Below are 24,192 nucleotides of genomic sequence, written 5' to 3' on the forward strand. Positions count from 1 at the left end.
AAAACTTTTATTTGTTCCAGAACAACTTACCATTTAACTTGCGCAGTTTCCCGCCCAGTGTCGTTATCAAAAACACTTTGTACACAACAAACTTTAGGAAAAAAGCCTTCTGGACAGAGCTCAAATTTTAATTGAAGTTGTTTAAATTGGCAGACCAATACTTACTTGACATAGAAATAAATCTAATTTTCAACAATGTATCCATAATCAAGTTAACCAAAATTTGGTTATCTTCATAGAAGCTCGGGCTTTTTAGGTGGACATTGCATATTTTGATTTTGAAGATTTTAAACCATCTTGCGCTCTTTTTGAATTGCTTGATCATTTTGTTCTCAAATTTTAAATTTAAAACTGTTATTAATGCAACCATAGGTCTGGGACCATCTTCTCTATTATTTCTAGCACGTTTAAGCAAAACTTACTGATCAATCCACTAATGTGTTAGGAATTGAGCCTGCAATAAGGTTAGACGTTGGCAACCAAAGTGACAAAAAGTGGTATTAGAATGGAAGCAGAAAAAACTGGTTAGTGAATACTGCACAAGTTACAATCAAAATTAATAGCAGTGATGATTTATTACATTCGGCAAAAAACAAAAGTGTTGTTTGCACTACCATGGAACACGATTACATGTATGTACAGCAACATATTGTAGGTAATGATCATGGCATTATATCCACGATGCTTCACATGTAACAAGCAGGTTAACATCATTATCTTCCAATCAATGAAGGATATTAGTCAAAACAGTAAACCTATTTCTGGCTACATACAACAAGTCTAAGGTGACTACGGCTTATCAGCCAGAAAAAGTTGAGATGCATGCAAGACTGCACCCGCAATTAGTGACAACAACAATTTGTTAGTTAGTCTGTACACACAAACACAACGACAGAAGCAATTGCTACAAACACACACCAGGTAGTGTAAATACTCTTGAGTAGTGTAGAAAAATTCAGGTTATACTGGGAGCACACAAAGTGTCATGGGTTGTGTTATTTCAAATGACTGACAGACGTTTTCTACAAAGGTAATTTTTATTCAAAAAGAAAACAATGGAAATACTGTCAAAGCAAGTAAACCCAGGTTACGACTATTAATTACTTTTTTGTCCAAAAAATACTATGTGTAATATTGTTACTCAGGTAGTTGCAGTTTTTAAGTCCTAAATGACGATTTTTTTCATTTTGTTGGGCAAGAGTTGGCATTGGCAGTCTGCAAATGCAATGACAAACGAGAAAATAATGTGTACAGAAAATGGGATTGTGGTTGATTTGGTAACTCAGTGTGTAAGAAATGGTTTCTTTTGATAACATACATATACATTTATCTATATGTATATAACTCTATATGACAATGCGTAAAAAAGGGACAACACTATAAACTTCAGTGGGTAATTAAACAACACTTGAACAAAATGAGCACCTGTGTGAAATTGGGATGACTTTAGGTTAAGAGAATTGGGAAATGATTTACAAGAAGTTGATCGTTTTAGGTCTGCAAAAAAGTAAGGCACTTACTATTGAAAAAACTTTCTTGTTGTAAGTGGCTGAATGGAACATGGGACTGAAATGCCATTATAACATTACTTTCTGGTTCACTTTCTAATGCAAACAACAAGAAAAAATGACTTGCTCATTTGATTCTTAGGAAAAGGACTGTTCCGATTTTGGATGCTTACAAAGTTTATCACAATTTGCAGGAAGCTATACAACTTAAAATCTTAACACATTCCTTTTTCAGTTCTAAAGAGTTTGACTTCAAAATATGATTTGTACATTTTTCGAACCCAAAAATGGCCAAGTCCTTTGCCAGAAATGAGCACACACCAAAATAACACACATGATCACTTTATGAAACTTTAAGCACTCACAATAAAGATGAATAGAAGAACATGGTTAAGTGAAAAGGCACTTGTATAAAAACAAAAGGTAAAACACAAAATAATGACATGGTTAAAGACAAAACAGCCTTTATCGGCAAGTGTAATTTGCTATGGTTTTGTTCCTCTTGGTTATCAACTTTGGTATGCTTGTTGGCATAATCTTGCAATTAAATAATGATTTTAAGCAATATTGCCTGACAGCAATTCGATTATTAGGTAAATACAGACTGTACAATGCAGTCCTAAACAAAAAGGTATTCGTTTTCTACAAAATTGCTACAAGAAATAAATCAGTGGGTAAAATTTTGAACAAACCTTGATAAAGTAAAAAATCTTTTAAACTTCATTAGAAACGTTTACTACCGATTACCCAAATACGGTTTTACACAAAACTAACAAACTGCAGCTACCAATAAACAACATTCCTCATGTCTCTGTAAACTCGGTAATTAACACAAAGGGTTACACATAACCTTGCCTGTAGGTTACGCCTGGTGTTAAAGTGCCGTGTGGTACACCACATCGTTCATTGTTGCTTTGTAGGCATGCTCGTTCTCGAGGGGGTTGTTAGTTTGTTGTTAGGAAGCACCAACCACAACCAAAATGATGGCAGAACCGCAACTGCAGGGGGTAAAGGGTTCATGGGGTATGTGGGGGTAAGAAATTGTGTTTATGTGTTGTTGACAGTGCTATTGTTATGTGTGTGAATTAATCTGGAGATTTGGTTTGACAAATGGTCATCAAATTATACGTTTTATGATACTTTTGGTTACAGCGGTCTATGATTTACAAAATAGATTTGATATCAGGTAAAAAGGACGTGGCTACATGCACTCAACTTTAAACGCAATAGACTTCATAAAATACAAGAAACAATACAGATTTCTTAAAGACACGAACGGTGAAGTTAGTATAAAAAATTCAAAGCGCAACATCCAGCATACAGATGTCACAACGAAAATCATCCAAATGGTAGAACTCTTGGTTGAGGTCGAACAGGCAAATTCACTGTTGGGTTATTGCGCAACTACATCATGCAATGCTCGGAAGGTTTGTATCTGCACAACACCATTGCACAATGGTTAGTTGCCTGTGGTTGTAATCAATGTAAGGGTTGTGTGGGTTTTATGTCAGGATAGTAAATGAGATGAAATGTTGGTAGGACAAAGGATTTTTTATGTGTTTTTGTTTGTTTTAAATGAGGAGTATTGTGTTTGAAAGGGGTGGGATAGAGTGAAAGAAAAAAAAACAAGTCATAAAATGAGATGATTAGTAATCACATCATCAGTTTTAAGGTAAGCAACTAGTTACAGTTGTTGATACAGGCAGTCAAGTAGGTGGTTACAGAATTATCACATTGAATTAAAATATGAGTTAAAAAGCACAGGCTAACATTGGTTTTGACATGCCCAACTAACGACTACAAAGTACAATGCCCTCCTTAGAGGAAAGCAAGTGGGTGTGCAGTATATAACTAATCGTATGACAGTTGTGGCAATCAAAAGCAGCATGCAACACAGATTAACCAAAATGATAGTAGCACTATTTTGTACACATTGTGTTCTAAATTGGCAAACACCAAAAACCAGCATTTAGCTCAGATGGCCAAATATTGTAACCAAGCTATGTATACGGACATAGCAAGGTGTGCAATTGAACAGCAAATTTGGCCTTGGGGCATGTTTATCACTTGAAAAGGTCAAATTCGAATTGACGGAAGAATTATAACTGATAGTTTACATAAGATGCAAGGTTTTAAAACTTTTAGGTATTGCCACAACTGTTGGTTAAGTATAAAAACAGAGTGGAACAAATTCTCCAACTCAATTTTATGTAAAAAATATGTCCATTAAATACAAACTAGAAAACTTTATGCTATGTGATAAAAAGCAGGCAACAAAATTTCAAAAAAACAAATAATACTCTATAGGGTAAGTCTAAATGCATATGCTTAAGCATAGCGGTAATAGGTTACACCAAGAAATGTAGAAAAACACATTTATGACACAAATTCAGGAACACAAACAAGTTGAGCATTGCAAATTAGTTTTGCCACTTGGTACAAGTAAACATGCGAGTTTGTTGCAGGGACAGATTTTTTAGAAAAATGTATGTCCCAAATGTCACAAGTAGTTGAACAAGCGATAAAAACTATACATTGATGGTTGTACTGAAAGCACATCACGCATGCAAGGACAATGATTAGGGCAAGTGCTTCATTGTTTAATGTGAGTATTTGAAAAAAATCTAACACAGTTAGTATTAAAGCAAGACACCGTTTAGTTGTGGCATGGCACTTTAAATATTTGGCAGTAACTTTTGTTTCTCATTACTCTTCTATCAATTTATACCGTGCCACTTTTTGACTCTGGAATTTATTTACATAGGGTATATATATATATAGCACATTGCAATATGATATGAAGCATATAGTATGTAAAAGAACAATACTTCAGGCACTTTATGCAACAATGGAACATAAAAAAATGGCCGCAGCAATAAGTTTTTGTTCATAAAACTTTTTTTCTATGATTTTGCATATCTCATTTAGAGAATTGCTCAGTGGGTAATATTGTTCTATGTCTACTCTCCATCACATTTCAGAAATGACTACAATGGATTGGACATAAAACTGCCACAATGGACAAATGCATGTACAATAGTGTTACACTTGCAGCATTGATGTGGACGGCGTAAGGCATTTACACAATAACAAATTAGGCACCGCAAAAAACACAAGCAAGCACATATATGTATGAACATAAACAAAGGGTTTGATGACACATAGCTATAAACCTTGACGCACTCTGAAAAAATATAAACTCTGAAAATTCTTTCAAAAAACGAAAGCAATGTTGAAATGAGGTGATAGAATTAAAAGGGTTATTAGTGGTGCCTTGGAGGTCTGGGATTTACAAATACAAAGGTTATATTTTAGTATTGGAAAAGCAAGCCCTGAGACGAATGGGCATTGGTGGACGGGTTTATGCGCGTATAAACCACTATGTGTTGAATTACAAATGGGGCAACAATGAACATTAAATAGAACAAATAGTCAAGATGGTAAAATATGTGCAGTCAACATAATCTGTGTCATTTACACTGGTAATCACTGTAAAATGGATGGCTTAGAATCCCAACAGCTATATACATCTATAATTTGTTTCAAAAACATTCTAGCAGTATAGTGTTTGCGGAAACAACAAACTAATTTGTTCTTTACCATAATTTTTGTTCCATTTCAAAGCTAAAAATACTGAACTACATTAGTTACATAACTGCATTTCGGGATTGGACTATTTACACTTGGCAACTGCAGTAACATAATAAAAATACAATAGGCAGTACCAGAGGGTTTTAGTGCATTGGAACATTTCCTTAGCAGATGGCAAGAGAAACAAAAAGCAACAAAAAAGGGGTAAATGCAAAATCATATGAAACATCTAGCTGGCCAAACTATACACAAGGCTCAAAATAACAAAAAAACTACACAAGCGGTCGGTGAGATGCTCAGAACATACACGCATCCTGTAGGACCTATTAAACACCTTGAAAGAAGAACGAGATTAGGAGAGTTAGGGTGCTATGTATTACCTGCAGGCCTTTGGTACGGGTGTACCCTAGGTGCAGCTGTTGGTCTTATTACTTTAGCACTTCCTTGTGAATTGCCTGCATTTGGAAAATATAAGCATGTTATGTTATGGTGGGAACATGTACACTAGCACCAACAAGGTTGCCAAATTGGCCAAGAGCTCTAAATACAGGGATTTTACTGAACTTATGTCAGGAAAATGGTTACAAGGTACCAATACAGCCCAGGTTCTGTAAAGCGATGTGCTGAATTGTGAATACAAGACACATTTTACACTGAGGTATTTTAATATTATTGTTTGTTCAATAAAAGGGTTTAGTGGCAGACTTTGTGGGCTACTATCGTTTGGAAGTTGCTTGTTACTATTTGCAATTGAGGTAGTCCAATGACAAGTACAAATAAATGCATAACAAGCAGAGTAAAAGAATTCACTAAAAACTGCATCGCTGAATCTGCTCCATTTCACATGTGCAGATGGGCTTTACCTAAAAAACAAAAAAGGGATTTTTGGAAACTAAATAAAAACTATATGTTTTTGGTGTTTAAATAAGTGTAAAATTGGGCGTGGCCAGTTGGCTCTTGGGATTTAAAAAAATGGCCCAAAACTATGAAAAATAATAACACTTTTTTATTTATATTTACAATCAACAACACACACCAAAACCAAAACTGAATTGCAAAAAAGTAAGTTTTAAGGTACAAATAAAAAGTTTAATCTGTAGTACATTACAACTAAGCACGGTGGTATAAGCCAGCAAAAAAATCGCTGAAAGTAAACCTCTTTAAGCAAAAAAAGTGGAGCAAAAAAGGCCCCGGGGCTAAGGAATGTAGTTGAACAGTAATTACATCACAAGTCAGCTATGTTAAGCCACTAAGCTAACATAGATGGAAGACAGGGCAATCGGTTTTGCAGCATCAGCGGATTTAAGTGCAGAGCTGTATGGGTAATTATTTTGCTCCTCCCTAGCCATGCAGAAAACTACAAAGCCCCAACGTAAAATTGGCGTGCAAGAATGTTGGGCATTCTTTACCCTTACCAAGAAAACAATCTTTGCACGGACTAGCAAGGAAAATTCTCCTAACAAAAACAAAAATGTGTGCAATGCATTTTGACCCTCCCAACCCCTCAAAATATTTTGGCACTTTGCAATGAATTATTTCTAGATTTCTTTTTTTTTTTTTGGTAATGTTATTTTGGTTTTGATTGTGCACAGTTGAAAATATTTACCTAGAAAACTCAATTGATTTATTTGTGCTAAAAAAATGTTAACAATAATTGATGGTGAATATGCAAAATCACGTTAAAATAGTTTTAATTTTGCATCAGCAAAACCAAAACAACATAATTAAAAAAAAGAAAAAATATAGAGGATAAAAAATTAAATACTCCACATAGTAAAGGGGTATTTGAAGCATTAAAAACAGTAAGTGCCAACTAACACAACATACCTATAATGTTGCTTGGATCCACTAGGCTGTATTCCAAGGGAGCAATGGTGGAGTGTGGATATTCCAGCGGGGTATAATACAACAAAGACCCATCGCTGGGAGCAAGAACTTGGGGGCCTGGCGTGATTCCATTGGACACAATATGCTGAATGCAAAATACAAATTAAAACATGGGTAAAAACAGCATTCATTAGCTGACATGAGTTTGCTACAATTAACATTTAAAGTAAGGATGCTGCAGAAAAAATGACTTTACCACGATACAAAAATTTTTTAATTTTATGTGAAATTTTATGAAAATTGTATGTAATTGGGAAAAAATGGTTCAATTTTTTGGCTTTAGGCTTGTGTAAATGTGTAAAAAAATCCAAAACCTGTCCATTGGGAAGGCGTGATATAAATGGATTGTTGAAACCCATCAAAGGAGGCTGTCCTTGAGTAGGGGCTCTTAATGCAGTTGGGCCTTGAAGGACTTGCGGGGATGCAACAAGCTTTGGTTGACCTAAAAAACAAAAAGAATCATAGTAGTAAAATTACAATTGATTTTTATAAAAAATTTCAGTCAAAATGGAAAATGTTACAAAGACAAGACTAAATTTTTATGCGAGGTCTCAGTAACTTTTATATCTGGTTACAAATTTACAATATCTCTCTCAACTTATCTTCTTCCCTTGGCCCCTTGGCCCCTTGGGTCTTTAAAGTCCCCATTTTGGATGTATTTATGTCAAAACTTTTTACACAACATTGATTGTGGAAACATGCATTTGTGGTGATTGCGTGTCTGTCAGCAAGGCATGTTAGGGTTACCAGTCTCCCCTTATGCTCATTAATTATTTAGCTGGATTTCACACATGCTTGTCAAGGACGAATTTTCAAACAAACTCACTTAATGCAATTTTACATGTAGACAGGAAAAGCCGTAGTACTGTGTAGCTAGTAATAAAAGCATACTTAAGTACAGTAATAAATAATACTCACTCTTAAATTTTCTCTTTCATTTTTTTTCAGAACTTTTTGCATAACAAAAAATGATTGCCATTAAACATAAAAAAGTTCTGTTTGAGGAGTATTTTGGACAAAAAGTTTTGATACAATATAATGTAATGTATTTAGAAGTAAAACTGCTGGAAGAGCAATACTCGTTTATATATTAGGCCTGGCAGCAATAGCTTATTTAATGATGTAATGCATGTTTAGCAAGCATTTTAATGCCTACCTGGAACCGTCGAATAATCTCTGTATGTTCCGTTAATGATCGCCAATTCCATCAGTTGTTTCTTTTTCAATTCATCTTCCCCTTCCTGCAAGAAATTCATGATTTATTCATCGGTTTACAGCAGCAATCACATTCGTACCAGGGGACCCCCGGAGCCAAAGGACACTCCGCTCATTTCAATACAAAAAGACAAGAAAATTTTCAGGGTTTTGCCTAAATAACAGATTGCGTTGCTCAGGCATAATTTATTGATGACATCAATTTTTTATGCATGACGTGTTTTCAAGCAAATATTCCACCTGCCCGTTTATGCAAAGATAAGGAAAGGCAAGCTGAGTGGAAAAGCAGATAAGGATTTTCGGCAAGTAGGGATTTTTAAAGCTCAGTAGTGACTAACTTTAATGCTTGCAAGGTGTGGTACAAGGCATAATGCAAAAAACTTCTTAATTGGTATTTCAACACCATTTTTGTTATGCATTTTAAGACAAACACGTCTTTTAGACATTCAATTTTGAGATTGCTTACTGTGGGAATAAGGAGCTTCTTGATTTCATTTATTGCTCTATCCATCTTCACACGAGCACGGTTTTCAGTATCTTCTACAGTTATAAGGACATGAAGCTCATCACTCAGGTGCTCCCAATTAGGCTTTCCTCTATTGATGTCTTCCTATTTAAAAAAATTAAACAAATTGTCACGCTTGAAATTTTTTTAGGTGGGGCAAAATATTTGTAACACATCTGTGGAGAAAAAATACAGTGCCAAAGCGCATTTGTAGAAGCATATTAGGTCCAGCAAATTTACCATTGGTATGTTACACAACTAAAGTGTGAGCAGTAACACCAATAGTGGCCTTTACGCCAATTGCCAGTGGGCATGACACAGAAATTGTTCAAGGCGCGCATTTAATCCCAAAGCTAAACAGCAGATTCGGTGGCAAGAAACGATGTCAAGGCTAATCCAATTGCAAACACTATAATTCGTGTCAGGTCCTTCGCTTTGCCAACCAATATGAAAACCATTGAAACTTTCATAGTCCTGCGGTAAGGCACAACGGCGCGTTTGAGTGTTTTCAGTAGGCTTTTTGCTGTTTGCGGTTAATGCACGTGGAAGGCTGTGATTGGACGAACCAGTGCGATTGTGAAACAAATAGAACGCGCAAGTTTGAAATCATGTACAGACTCGGCCGCGTCGCTGCAGAAACGACTCAAACGCTAGTTTCAATACAAAACTATGTGACAGTCAACAAACACAGAGGATTGTCAACTAATCGGAAACAAAACAAAACACTCCGCAAGACAATAGACAGGGATTTGTCTTTGTCTCCTTTTGTCGTCACTAATTAAAACGAATCCGGCGGTGCCCCCGATTTTAGCTTAGGGAATCCGCACCCTACTTGAGAGGGAAAAAAGCCAACAACTCAGCGCCTTTGTGTTTTGCCGGCGGAGCGTATCAGTGCCCAAGAAACGAGCGGCGGTCCGAAATCAGGGGGTGTTTCTGACGTCACAGCCCAAGTGGCCAATTGAGGTCGGAGCTAACAGCGACGCCACAACGCAAGTGTAATTGATCTGGAATCAGTTAATTGTCTGCAAGGGTGCTGGAAGGCACTTTGCGAAGAAAAAAACCTACTAGTTTTTGTGCAAACTGCAGCTGCGTTCGCCGAAGTACAGCTTAAGGGCGGCATTCTAACCCCCATCGATCTGTTTGGGGGTCATTAAGCCTACCAGCTGTAGTTTTGTACGATATCAAATGGTTAAGTTGGTGGTAAAATGTGGCGAAACATTTTAGCTGATCCAGATCAACTGTGTTCAGTTGTATGTGTTTAAGTATACATTGACACAGTGCACACAACCACATTGCTATGTGCCTCATTTTTAAATAAAATCCCATTGCTGTAAATTCAACCTGATTGGTACCAAAAAAATAATTTAATTCAATTTCCAAATTTTGGCGTATATTTCCACACGACACTGCAACGTTTTTTGGCCGCAAAGACGATGAAAACATGTAACTATAAGTAATTTTGCGCCACCACAAGCTCTGCAAACCACAAACAAATGTTTCGCGGACAAAAATGATCAGGCTCATACGTGGAATCAAAGCAAACTTCGACAAGTTAATTGTTAGGACACAAAACGCAAAAGGCCTGTCAACTATGAGATTAACTACGGCTTATCGAACCACACAAAGCCGTGAAATTCCTTGACGAGCAACCACGCAAGATAAACCGATTTGTCTGCGAACGATTTGTTTGTAATGCGATGAACGGGCGTGTGAGATGTCAAAAGCAATCAAGGTCCGTTTTACTAGGCATTTACGCGTATGTAAAGTATGCAGTGTTTTTTTAAGGTGTTTTGATTTCTCCAGCGCTTTCCCAAAATTTGGACTTGCAACTACAACTACAGTTTTTGGTATTTAAATGAAACACTTGCGGTCTCTTAAAACTACTTAGCGGTCACCCAAACCAAACCTTAAAAAAAACCTGAAAGTATGCATCCAGATTTTTTGTCGTATTGTCCAAATTTTCATAAACGGTTTCAAGTCCAACAATGTGGTTTCCTAACGAGCTTTTTGTAATGGTAATGCTATGTTTGGACCATTTTTATTATACGATTGTGTTTAATAAATAAAACCATAAAATTTTGGGTTTAGTCTACAACACTTATAAAAAAGTTTTTAGGACTATGTGCGCAAGAATCAAATTTTGACAAAAAATAAATTAATCATTTTGTTTTAGTTTTGTAATTTAAACGGTATGAAACACTTGGCGAAAACGTCTGGGTTACGTTTTGAAAGCAGGTCACAGAGCTATTTGCGATATCAAAACCAACCAGTCAACCATTTCAAGTGATTGAAAATGTCAACTGGTCGATGAATTTCGGATTTGCAAACGCAACACTCACTGACCAGTCCAAACACAGAAATCCTAATGACCATCGACAATCGTTTTCCTTCATTTCTTAAGCGCTTTCAAAGCTTTAATGTGAAAACATATGGCACTTTCGACTATTTGCAGATTATGGACAAATAGATTTGTGACGCTGTTGGTATGGTGACGTCACAATGTGTACGTCACAGTGAGCGCTTAACAACATGATGTCATTTCAAATGTGACGACCTTTAATAGACGTTTGTTAGAAATTTAAACTCTATAATATCTATAGGTTTTGGAACACCATACACGGACTTGAAGAGTAATTTAATCAAAAGCATACAACAGTTACGGATGATGACAACAGTGATTGTTGACACGTCTACATCATGTATTCTTATACACAAGTACTCTGGTAGTTGCGTTTTTGATTAAATTATTCTTCGGGTTTTGTTTGTCTGAAACGGCGTAAAAACGAATTTTCAAATCGCCCCAAAAACTGACACTATCTCGTCGCGTACTTAAAACGTTTTAATATTTTTACATGAATTCTAAAATACACGTAACCTTTAAAAAAGGCCAAATTAAGAAAAACAGAAAGGTTATATGCACGGTAAAGTTGTTACTAAATGTGAAATTTGGGAGAAATTCTTAATTTGTCAAAAGGTTCTTTGCAAAAAACATTGACAGCCTCGAATCTAAAACCGTGCGCTATTGATTTGTTGATTTACAGTTGTTGCAGACATTTGGCCTTAAACCGTCGGGGTCTTGTGAAAGTCTCAGCCGCTTTTGCCTTTTATTACCTCTTCGCTGATTGAAAACAACATGGCACATAATAACCAAATCTGTCAGTAAAATCGATTCTGTCGAAATCCTGAGCATAAAAAAAATATCATTTGGACTACAAATTTTGCAGCACCTTGATAATCGCTTTTAGCAGGATCAAAACGCACATTTTCGTCTGAATAATGCATTAATGTCACGACAAGGTGCTGTTGTAACAGGTCGGCGGTCAAACACAATGCCAAGTTGGTTGCATACCGAAAAAAGGAAGCACATTTGATAGATCTGATCAGATGAAAAAGCCATCTGTATACATTTTGATGTAAATTTATGACCCTTTTTACGTCCATGTTTTTGATGACATGTCCAAAAAGTTTCAAGTTTATTTTTTGAAGGACATGCCCAAATACACGAATTATAGTCCCCAAAAACAATTGAAATACAAATCTAGTGTTTCTTTTTTCTTGTTTCGACACAAATATAAGATCAACCAAGGTTAAAATTTCCGATTAATATACAGTATCAGCGTGGTGATACCAGGGCTATAAATACGTTCCCATTGGACAATGGCATCTTTGGAGACATTCAAATTTACGATAGGAGTCTAATTTGGACTGGTAGGAAGTTTTTTAAGCATCATGATGTAGTTAAAGATTTTGAGAGTAGTAGGGTTACAGCTTGTGATGCCGTAAAGAGCGATTTAATGGAGAAAAACGAAAGTCATTTTGAGTTCGTGTTACACGTGATGATACCAGCGGTTTCGATGAAACATAAGAAATCACATTCCTATATGCTTGCGCATATCCTAAACATGTAGGACATGGAACACACCACAAGACACGACTCAAGGCGCCAAATTGCATATTTACATGCCCTTAGAAAATAAAAAACATTTCCAATTTCATGTTTGGTTCCAAAATTCCTTATCTGAATAAAATGAACCTGTCAACAACATGCTATGCAGTAGATTCAAACCTTATTATTTTTGTCGTATTTTTGGATTAAATGGTTAATTACGTAACTGGATTTTACAGTTATTTTTTTTTTATTTAAAGGTGCCAAACGAGGATTCTCATCCAAAAGTTGTAAAAAGGTTTCAAAGAATAATTGAAGAGGCAACAGTGCTTCCTAATCAGAATCATCTAAGAAATAGTCTTAAACGATATATATTTCTTCCATGTGGGCATTCTCGGTCGCTCTTAATCAAATAGAATCTGATTTGGTTTCAAAGTTCAAGTAACAGCACAAAAAGTCATAACCACATAGCTATGAGTAATCACGCGGCCCCATTGATGTTAATGCTATGCACCAATCTTTTACGCCAAGCAAAATGGAAACAGGGGTTAGAACCAAGCTTGGATTATCCTTTAAAATTCTCCGTCCACACTAATGGAACTGGCCCTTAATTCTCCTCAGTTGACGTTTATTAATATTAAGAGGTGCTTCTACAATATGCCACGTATGTGTAAATGCTATGTAGATTCCGATAACAGTGTTATTTACGATATTATGTCGTGTGCGAAGCGATTTCAATGACAGATTTGTTCAGAAGATTACAGATAATATGCGATCTTCTGTGTAAACATGGATTTTGCTTTAGGATTACAAACGATTGGAAATCCGATTTTAAGCGGATTATTACCAACACAATTTGACAGCGAAATTGAGATTTTTCAAACAAGTTGTAATGTCTTCTGTTATTATCTTAACACAGATTTACGTTAAATTATGTTTTGTTCCACATAAAAGCCTTTGCAACCCGGTGAACGAAACGCCTGTTCAGCCTTTTCATTGTTAACATAATTTTACCACGGGTAAAAAGATATTTTTTAAAGCACAAAATTTGAAGGTACAATTTTAATTTAAACGTTACAAAACTTTGAAATCATAATCAAGTAATGGATTGTTGCAATATGTTGCTGTAGTTTGTCAGATCGGGTGCTAGATTTGTGATTGCAAATTCCTTAAATTTTTAACAAAGTCAATACAGAAGAAAGAAACCACCTGCAGACCTGAAAATTAAATTTGTCGTAACTTTCTGTAAACCTACAAGCCGTAATATTGAACGTAAACCCAAGCTTCTGGCCTTGGTTGGTGAAACCTTGGTTTAAGCGCATCTAACTATACCATATCAGTACTACAGTGACACCACACACAAAATTTAACATCTGTGACACCAGCACTCAATACGCCTTCTTTCCGTACTGAAAACATTACAACGACGTAGTTTTTTCGGAACAAACAACTTGCCGGTTAGAAGAGTATGAAAGCGCAAGGACAGGGCGTTTCCGATTCGCTGCATCGTGTCTGACAGGACAGCTCAGCGTGTCTCGCACACGCGTCGCACACCAATCATAAGTTCCAAACTTGACATTGTGGTTTGGCCTGGAATGCTATTTACTACGTTAGGAACTGGCGCCGATGTATTGTGACGTGAAATCGTGACGTACTAACTGAAACAAGTTGTTGACTGCTATGGTATGGTCACAACAAATATGAGTATTACTGGAAAAAAGGAATGGGTGCAAAAAATAGGTACACAGTAAAACATTTAGACTTGAATTAAATTAAATTGTTTGGAGCTATGAAATAGTACAAAGTAAGACATTGTAGTTTGATTGAACATCGTTAGACCCTGTTAAAGGTGTAGCTAGCATCCTAATCTTTTTCCAAGCCCAGTTAAAATTGACAAGCCGACAACTACGCAAGTAAGAAATTGGCACAAAAATTTTCGTGAGAGATATAGCCTATACTGTGCAAAATGTAAGTTCGATTTCGACATCAACATTTAACTATCACCGCAAATGCAAAGAGTGACAGCCAAGAGCTATCAACAGGAATGTTGTTTGGTCCTAAAGTCTTTCGTGTCCTCAAAAAACACTTGGTCGTTTTCGCGCCTCGCTAGGTGATAATTCCTACACAAGATGTTTGCTTAGCATCGGCGCTAGGTCATTTGCCGATTCGCGACTGGGCTCTAATGGCTTGTGACATCACAATGAGCGGAGCGCGGCTGTTATTATGGACGCCCTGTTTCGGAATAATTGCGCTGAAATCACACGCTCTAAACGCCCCAAAAATCGCCAGGACAGGGTTTCATTCAACAGGCTTACGTTCCACATTAATGATAGAGTTTATGACAATCCTACTGAACAGATAACTAGGGTTTCTTAACCTTTTTTCTGTGTGGCCCAGATAAGATGTGTTTGAAATTTCTTCGTCCATCTATTTTATCCACGTAAAAAAACTGTCCTTATTTATGGCTTTTTGTGGCACAAATTTGCATTGTATTTAAGTATTGTGACATATTTAATTTCAATCAACCAATTTTTGCCAAAGTTTTTTTGCTGGTTTACTGCTGTTATGTCCCGCTTTTATGTCCAAAATTAAAGTTCACACAATACAATACAAAAAAAAGCTTGCTGTGGAACACAAATTTGTTTTTCTAAAGTTTGAATTGTTATTGAAGTAAGCTATTACGTAGCTTAGTGGCCCAAAAGCAAACTGTTTCGCAGCGCGTTTGTTGAGAAACGCTTTGTCAGGCGAAGCGGTATGTAACCCTATTTGCTCAATTAACGCAGGTACTAGTTACAGTTGTACGGTGAAACTTCGCAATCTGCAAGAATATTCGGCGAATTTAACCATCACTTCCTATTGATTTACACTCATATTCAAAATAAAGGACTCAGTGCGGTATTATGTACAACTCATTACATGTGACTTGTTAATAGGTCAAAATAACTTCTTAGATTAGGAGTTAAAGTGGTTTCAGGCTGTCTCTTGCCGAATGTCATCGTATCTGGCATGTATTACGTCCTTATCGTATTCACACGCTATTTGTGTAAGTCACTACAAGCTTGGTTTGGCGATAAGGCTCTACAAGTTGGACTGGTGCCAGTAATGATAACCACACTTACTGTTGAGTCAAAGAGCAGCAGTATTTGGCAACGAGTTAACATACACATGTCAGGATTCCTTAACAAACCGTTAAAGGATTCATGCCAAAATACGCAAAAAAGATCGTTTAGGGGAAAAATAAATGTAAACATCAAGACTTCAAAAGTGTTTTTCTCCACAAAGCCGTGCATGTGAAGTTGGCTAGCGCTGGAAAATGGCTAGTCCGTCGCAGCAATCTAGCAATTGCGCTGGTAGCATGACCACATACAACAGTTGAGACGTGGGATGTAATGTAACGCGATAGCTACAAATATGCTTTGGTGACTCGGCCCGGAAACGCAAGACGCGCCTACACCTTTGCGATGACTGGATCGCGCAACTGAAGCTTTACCAGGCAGACAATAGTTTCAAATGACACACTGTTTTTTCTCAAGCAGCTGTATGTAAAGATACGCTACAAACAGCAGTAAAAAAGCCACATTACAAAAATTACATGCAGATGAATGCATATTTGGATGTTATTTTTTAGTTTTTTCTTTTGTCAATGGGGTTATTTGGATGAACTGCGGTATTACAGCAATTACAATTTTTCCAGAATATGTTTTTTTCAGTTTAAAATAAAAACTTTTTTTTCAACCAGCAATGAACATTAATAGCAAAATTACTATTCATGGAATAAGTTTAGGACACCACAATTAATCGTTACTAAACTTCATGCACCATTCCATAAGAGAGTTCTATTGAATTAACAGTTTAATCAAATAAAAACATGAATTCATTTAAGCAACAACTGACCTTCTTCTTGTCTCTCATTGACCCCTTTCCACGCACCATGATCTTACATTTCGTTTCTTGTTCCAACTGCTTGGCTGTCAGTCCTCTGGGACCCAGCAGTCTCCCGACAAAATTGTACTGCAAATCATATTTAATCAACACTTAATAGGACACCACATACATTCCAGAGATAGTCTGGATGTCAATGCAATTTGGTCTATCAATCAGTGGGGGGTTTAATTAAAAACTGCACTCACAGCCAATTTCTAAACAGTCACAGAATTATGTTAAGAAGGACCATGCTTAATACCAGTATATGAGCTTGTTAACATGTTTTTCATTAACAAGAAACTTAGTTTTTTAAGTTTATCATTCAATGGCTTGAAGTGTTTACAACAAAATTATGTTGTCAAAAAATAAAATGTATGTTTTAAACACAAAAAATTTTGACAGGAATACATAATCATCATGAAAGCTACAAGTAAAAAAATACCATTGGTAAAAGAATTAAAAAATACTAAACATTCAGAATATTTTTCAAACAGTTTTAGCCTAATGTTGAAGTTACACATATATTTGTAATGCTTTGTCAGACATTTAATATGATTTTAAACAAATCCATTGGAGCTTACACCATTGATTAACAGTTATATATGTTTATGAATGCTAGAGTGTGACAAAATGAACGGAAGTGTTGAATGATAGACAGGAAAATAAGAGACAGTGAACAGGCTATATTGCTGTCTGATAACTCTCACTACTTCCTATGGGAACAGACTAACGATTTATAACAGATTTTAACAAGTCACACACACTTTGGGCCAAGTTTCTTGCAGTGCATTATTGATTCCAGTGTAAATGTTATATTATTTAAATTCCATACAGATAGCACATTGACAAATAAGCATGAAGTAAAATATTTAAATTAACCCTAGTTTAAATGACTTTTGAAAATAAATATGCATCAAATTTTAGGTTTTTTTTTAATTCAGCTGAAAATCATTGCTAAGTATGATCAAGTTGGTAAAATACACCACAAAAATTATGTACCTCTGGATGATCCTTAACTGGAACGTACACTTTTTCAGTAAGGGTTATTGTGGGCCCTTGAGGGGGTGGAAGCTCCAATGGTTGCTTGTCACCGTTTTGAAACAACACCGATCTCACTTTGACAATTTCTGCAGAAACAAGTGGTAATGTGTGCTACAATAAAATTAAAAATTCATGGGGTAAATGATTCAAGAAATTACAAATTTCTCAGAAAGATGAATAAGTGTATTCAAGTATTCATCATTTATGATGTAATGTTAAAGCCTTATGATTGTTTAGGTATTATTCATAAAATTAGGAAGTATGGAGAAGTGTAGACAGTCTGGAAACATATTATTTTTTGTGACACAGATTTACTCAAACAGGTGACCCCAAGACAATGGATTTGTACACACAGGAACACCATAAAAGACTTGAGCAAATATATTAGGTGTGTATCTGTGAATCAAATTATTTGGCAGGTGCAAACAACCACTCAAGTCATAGCAAACACTAGTAAAAACATTATTGTACCCAATGAAAATAGTGAGAAAATACTTTTGTAACTTGACAATGTTGACAATGTCAATACTGCTGTAGCAAAGCATATTTACATAAATTACAATGTTTGATGAAAAGAAACATATGTCTCATATTAGGTGTAAAAACTTTAAACGGAGTAAATTGTAATGTGTTTTTGAAGCAGTTTCTGTTAATTGTGATTTCATGCATTAAAGGTGAAGTCTGTGTGATTTTATTTTCATTTGACACCATACTCCCTAGGGAACCTGTGATATGATGCTCTGTCAGACATTGTAGTACTGCCAATGTAATCAAAGTGGTCAAAGGTTATTGATGCTTAAGTCACAAGATGTGATATATGTTATGAGTGTCAGGCAGCAATATAATGTCATAGCTCCCTTGGGGTTTGGACTGTTGAAACTGACAAAATTGTAACTTATGATATCAGATACATTTAAATATATGTTTTTAAAACTTACATCAGGGTAAATGAAAATTTGTCACTGGACAATATAACATGTGAAATATTAGTAACAACTAAGAAGCTATACATAACTTGGTTCCATTACAGTATATATGATATCATTGTGCCTCACTGCATCACATAGGAAATGAGTGGGCAGGTTTATGAAGCAAAAGCTCTAAAGATCACCAATAGTGATGACAATACAATGGGCCAATAGATCATTAGGATTCCTCAATCTAAGTCTATGACAATAATGTGCAGTGGAATTTGCAATTCCATTCATTCAGTACTGGTGCATATGGGGAAAACAGCTGGCATGCATATGCATATGTTTTTATATGATAAGGGTGCCAATTTTGGGAAATATTTATACCAAAACCATACATATTGAGGTTTAAATTCATGTTTGTTTTAGCAACACAATAGCAATTTGGCCAAGTTTTCCCTAAAACAATAGCACACCACACAGCATTAATATTTAATGCAACTGGGGAATTCGGTTCCATTTTAATGCACATTTCAGCAAAGTTTAACTATGGAGGGAAGAAATCCAATAGGCAATAACAGTCAAACACTTTGTTGCATTTTACATAGAATTCACATACAAGTTCTTACCTTCATCTAACAAGCGTTCAACGTGAACAAAGATACTTGGGTAAAGTTGGCATTGCTTTTTATCTTTTAAAAGCTGTTGCAAATAATTGACTCGTTCTTTAGTTTTTTTGTCCAAGTTCGAATTTTGTGGCAAGCTTTGCAGCATAGCAACTGTTGTTGATGCAATAAGATTTGATGACCCTGTGCTACCATTTACAGACCCCAGGGGTGACTGGACACCATTGGTATACTGGGAAAGGGTAGTGGCACCAGAAACACCAGGCAAGTTGTAAGTTTGGTGAAGGCTGGTCACCGGCATACTGTTTAGTGGGTTAACCATGGATTGACTAGTGAGTCTTTGTTGCGAGTTGTCAAGCTTTAAGCCAAGGTCCGAGATTGACTGAAGATTGGCAATGTTCATCATTTTCCAATGCAGTGTGTTATCATTGTCGGAAGTTAGTTCATTAGCTACTAGGTGTTTTCCCCTAAACAGCCTTAACCGCAAAATGAAAAAACAGACGTCAATGTCTATCGGGCAAAACCACAAACCACAAATGTATATTATTGAACTGTCCGTCGTTACATGAACGCCGCAAAGAACCTCACAATGGCGGTTGACAATTTCTCTTTTCGTGCGCCCAAACAAACAAATGAAGTTGAGAGGTACACTCATTTGCACTATAAGAGCGCATTTGTACTACAAAGACCTAGATTGGTTTATAAAACGTCTGTCAAAGTTTTTTTTTTAAACTCACCACCAAAACACAAGGAACACAATACTACGTGAAAAAGTTAATAGTAACCTACTACATTACAAACGACTCAGCCTTTCTGGTTCCAATTCCAACCAACTGCGAGGACCTTGTACGCTGTTAGCAGCACGAAACTCCACAACAAAAGCTATCGAAAAGCACTCGGAGAGCTATTCGCGTTCTACCTTCCTGTCCTGTATGAGTGTGACCGAGCGCAAACAACCACCAACACAAATTGGTGGTTCGTGGCGCAGAGCCGTTCGCAGCGCCGGGCATTTTTTCCGACGAACGAATTTTGCGGGCCAGCGACAGGGAGTGCTATTTCCCTTTCGACTGGACAGACTGTCTGCGCTGACTTCTCTTGGCCTACCTGTTGTTCCCTCCTTCGGCGCGAAACAAAATGCCACTTACGTGCAACATGTGTTCAAGTTTGGGATTCGGTAAAGTTAAAAGCGTTGAAGCATTGGTCCTTGACGCTTTATGCGGTGACAGCAATTACCCAGCACCAAGCAAGCAAATTAAAATAGTTTTAAGACAATCTGTCTCGATTAAATCTTAGGATATAAACAGAATCAGCTATGATCGGTGAATAATTGGCTTTGCGCACGGCGATCTACGGTTTAATTGCGAAATTAAAGTAAAGAGATTTCCATTCCGGCTAACCGCAGCACTGACTAAAGCCTCTTTTATCCACTTTTCGCTCTACTGAGAAGAGATATTTCGCAACCGCATTATCATGTAGTTGCCACCATTCAACATGTATTCGCGCTCACTCTAATGCAGAAAGGTAACCGCAAAAGCTAAACGAAATTCAATAGTACCAGCGCCTGCGGGTTTTATTCAAGTTTCCTGTGGTCAGCACATATTTCACAAACCAAAATTAGACATAGAACTCTAACAAAAGCTGTGTTTAGCGCCGCATAAAACATTTCGCAAACATTTATGTGGTTTATGGGCCCAAGTTGTTCTGTTGTCACCTTTCAAAAACACAAAACTCTTTAAATAGCTTTCAAGTCACATTTTGTGATCATACAACAATTCATGCATGCCTCAATGCATTCATATAGTCTGAAGTCTTGCTAGAAATACTTGGGCTGTCAATTTGTGCAATGGTGCTTGCGGTCCAAACGAATTGCAAAAACAAGAAGCACTTATAACAGTCATGTTCTGTGGTTACAAGGAAAGCTGCATATGTACAAGGACCACCCATTGGTTTGGACAATCGCATGCTGTGCCAGTGAAGAACAAAAGCAATATCAGTGCTTTATATACGTTTGACTCCCAGTGAAGTAAAATCAGTAAATTAGGCTTTTCGCTTGGTAGGTAGCCTATTTTCAGGATGACATAAATAAATTTGAAATCGTCGAAAAACCCAAAATATAACAAATTAGCCTACAAGAGCATAAAACAGAATAACAGATGTTAGTTTGATTGCATTTCGGTAAACTCCTTTTGAGTTTTTTTGTTGTTGTTGACAACGTCAAATATGTCGACGATAGTTTCTACAAACCGCCGATGCTTTATACATGCCACCGTTGGTGTAAATAAGACTCTTGTTAAGCGGGTGCCTGAGTGCCAAAATCGATTCTCGGCGGGTCGTCTTCGGAGACCTCAGACGCGACTGCCGCGACGATAATGACTTTCTTGAGGTATTTACAACTCTCTAGCGACACCACAATTACGTCAGGATTATTGGCCTTTAGGGACTTGCACAGAATGAAAAACGCGTACAACTGTCGCTGTGTGCAACTACATCACCCATGCCCATGTCTTATTCATAAAGCAGATATGCCAATGACTCCCGCATGGAGGGTTCCAAACTTTAGTGTATGCCTGATTAGGCGGTAACGTTATTCGTTAGAGCAGGGGTCGGCAACCTTTTTTGCACTGCGGACCGCTTTTCAAATGAAAATTTTACCGCGGACCGGTCATAAAAAAACTACAAATATTTAGCAATAAAAACGCTTAAATTAGTTTATCATCCCCGAAATACATGGGCAAAATGTTCATAGCATTTAACCTGAAAAATTATACGGCCCGGTAACGAACTTCTCGCGGACCGGTACCGGGCCGCGGACCGGCGGTTGCCGACCACTGCGCTAGAGCCTCTTTAAGCGTATGCTGCTATTTCATTTTTTAATTTTGAACGACAACCAAATTGTAGCTTATACTAGAAAATGAAGTTAGCAAACTTAACAATATAAATTCAAAATGTTTACCTTCGTCCAAGATCCTGTCCACATGCATGAAGCAGCCAGGAAGACTCTGGATCTGCTTTTTATCCTGCAGCAGCTGTTTCAAATACAAGCATTTGTCTCTCATCTTCTTGTCGTCGTCATTAAAGTTCCCACCACTCACACAGTGATTTCCGCCGCCAGAGGCGCTCATGCCGCTGCTAGATGATGGCGATGTGCTGCTGGAAGGTGGGCTGATCATCGGGGTTTGCTGAAAGTTTATAGGGGGCTTTGGAAGAGCTGGAGGCGGTGACTGGATCTGTAAATGTCCTTGCGGCGGTATAGCTTGATTTGGCGGAACAAGCGACTGGTTTTGGCCTGGAGGCGGTAGGAGCTGCAACTGCACTGGATGCATGAGTTGCTCGTCGGTGCGATAACCGTTAAGGGCGGACGACGCTGGTAGAGATTGTAACTGCAAAGGGTAGGTGGGTATTTGATGAATGGCCTCAATCTTGACCGGTGGATTTGGTTGGGCGCTTGGCACAACCGGTTAGTAAAGCGGAATCTGGCAGATTAGCAGTGGTTCCTGAGCAAGACACTTGAGGCTTCGATGCGTCGATTAGTGATCGATGACTAATCCAGCACGTGACACGGTTAGTGAATTGATTAATACTGAACACGTTAATGATGGCTAAAACACTACAAAATAAACCAAAAAAACAAAAGTTAATTTTAGCTGCCCTTTAAGAAATGTGGCTTCTTTTTTTGGTTTCAGTCTGTAAGATATTTTTAGATAACATGCGAAAAAGTAAAGTGTGGATATGATTTCTATAATAAATTTTGTTTTAAAGCTGTCACTTCGAAGCAGTGTACGGACAATAGAGCTTGACTGAAGAGGGGCAACGGTTGTTATGACAACCAGCCCGAATCAGCGGATCAACACACGCTTAATCATACGATACGTGCGAGAGTTTTCGTTATCATCGCACTTACCGCGCTGTTAAAATAAACAAGGTCAAGGTTTATCGCCTCAGGAAGTAGCAGAAAAATATAAGACTCAGAATAAGTAGTAAACAAGGCGGCCAAAATATAAGTTCGTAAATGCTTGCACGTGTTGATCTTGACACTGCAATGCAGATCAACCTTTAAAAATACACTGCGATATCTATTCCACTTTTTCCAGGTACTGTGTCGAAAGCCGGTTTAGATCTAATCAGAAAATTGAATTTGTCGGCCAGGACCGCCCTAAAACGCATATATGTATCCCAACATCAGCGATCATGATCTACAAATTGCTTTGGAGAAATTAGGCGAGATGCTTTATATGAAATCATTACTGGTCACGTCAATTCGCTATAACGAGTTCGTGTAAGTCACGGGGGGGGGGGGGTATTCCAGAGTAACCATTTAGGTGAGGACAATTGCCAAAAGAGAGAAGCAACTATACTATACGCAATTATCTGGGTCGGCACAGTATTTAATAGCTTTCAAAAGCTACTGGTGACCCGGATCGTGATCATACCAAGATATCATTTGTAGCGAGCTCAGATTGCACGGCCAAGATTCAAAGGTTGCTCGAAGGCAAATTCCTTTTCGTTGAATAATACTGAGTGGTTTCATGCAATCTTAAAGAATACAGTTCACACCAGCAGTGTTTTTTTAAAGGTGTTTTGGGGGACCGTTTCGGTTTCTCCAGCGGTTTCCCAAAATGGCTATTTAAGCAAATATGGCTATGTTTTGGTATTTAAATGAAACACTTGCGGTCTCTTAAAACTACTTAGCGGTCACCCAAACCAAACCTTAAAAAAAAACCTGCACACCAGTTCACATTCATGCAGTTTAAGTATTGCGTTTTTAAGCTCTTAGTAAGAAGCTGTATATTGCCTAGGCAACGAATTCAACTTCCGTTATGTTTAGGAAAAAACACGATTTTTAATGTAGTTCTTTTAATCACGCATGGTTTTTTATGTAAAATTTAGGGTAACAACACCTTGGGATGGTTTATCGAAACAACAATTTTCCTACCACATTAATTGCCTGAAGCGGACAGTTATACTCAACAATCTTTGTTCCCTTTGAACACCCACAAAAGATAAACACTGTAATGAGTCATATTACTCAATCCTATGAACTTCAGGTTATGTCGAAAACATTACAATACAATTGCGAATTAGCTCAACAAAGTTGCCT

At 37.1% G+C, this 24,192-nt stretch overlaps 1 protein-coding gene across 5 annotated transcripts; it reads right to left on the minus strand.

Annotated features, from left to right (window-relative positions):
* Positions 1 to 556: 556 nt before the first annotated feature.
* LOC145232035 (KH domain-containing RNA-binding protein QKI-like) lies at positions 557 to 22,718 on the minus strand. Of its 5 annotated transcripts, none has more exons than XM_080096531.1 (10): positions 22,048 to 22,552; positions 19,098 to 19,700; positions 17,516 to 17,643; positions 16,487 to 16,603; positions 8,668 to 8,811; positions 8,143 to 8,227; positions 7,301 to 7,428; positions 6,927 to 7,071; positions 5,480 to 5,554; positions 557 to 2,943 (listed from the first exon to the last, which is right to left on the minus strand). In XM_080096531.1, the coding sequence occupies exons 1-10, from the start codon at positions 22,415 to 22,417 to the stop codon at positions 2,918 to 2,920; spliced, it is 1,821 nt and encodes a 606-aa protein (XP_079952657.1). In that variant the 5' UTR covers positions 22,418 to 22,552; the 3' UTR covers positions 557 to 2,917. The 5 variants fall into 5 exon arrangements, with proteins under 5 accessions (XP_079952657.1, XP_079952655.1, XP_079952658.1 ...); XM_080096529.1 differs by having other exon boundaries at positions 557 to 2,975; positions 22,048 to 22,479; XM_080096532.1 differs by lacking the exon at positions 19,098 to 19,700 and having other exon boundaries at positions 22,048 to 22,479.
* Positions 22,719 to 24,192: the final 1,474 nt, after the last annotated feature.

This window comes from Phallusia mammillata, chromosome 6, assembly GCF_965637545.1.
Source record: "Phallusia mammillata chromosome 6, kaPhaMamm4.hap1.1, whole genome shotgun sequence".
In the NCBI taxonomy this organism is placed as follows: Eukaryota; Metazoa; Chordata; class Ascidiacea; order Phlebobranchia; family Ascidiidae; genus Phallusia; species Phallusia mammillata.

What these genes read in the sequence shown, in the direction of transcription:
- LOC145232035 (XM_080096531.1), bottom strand. Translation starts at nt 22,417, where the DNA reads ATGCATCCAGTGCAGTTGCAGCTCCTACCGCCTCCAGGCCAAAACCAG. An exon ending in CAATGAGAGACAAGAAGAAG is followed by an intron (nt 8,812 to 16,486) that starts GTCAGTTGTTGC and finishes TTTTTTAAATAG; the next exon opens with GAAGACATCAATAGAGGAAA. An exon ending in AGAAGCTCCTTATTCCCACA is followed by an intron (nt 8,228 to 8,667) that starts GTAAGCAATCTC and finishes AATTTCTTGCAG; the next exon opens with GAAGGGGAAGATGAATTGAA.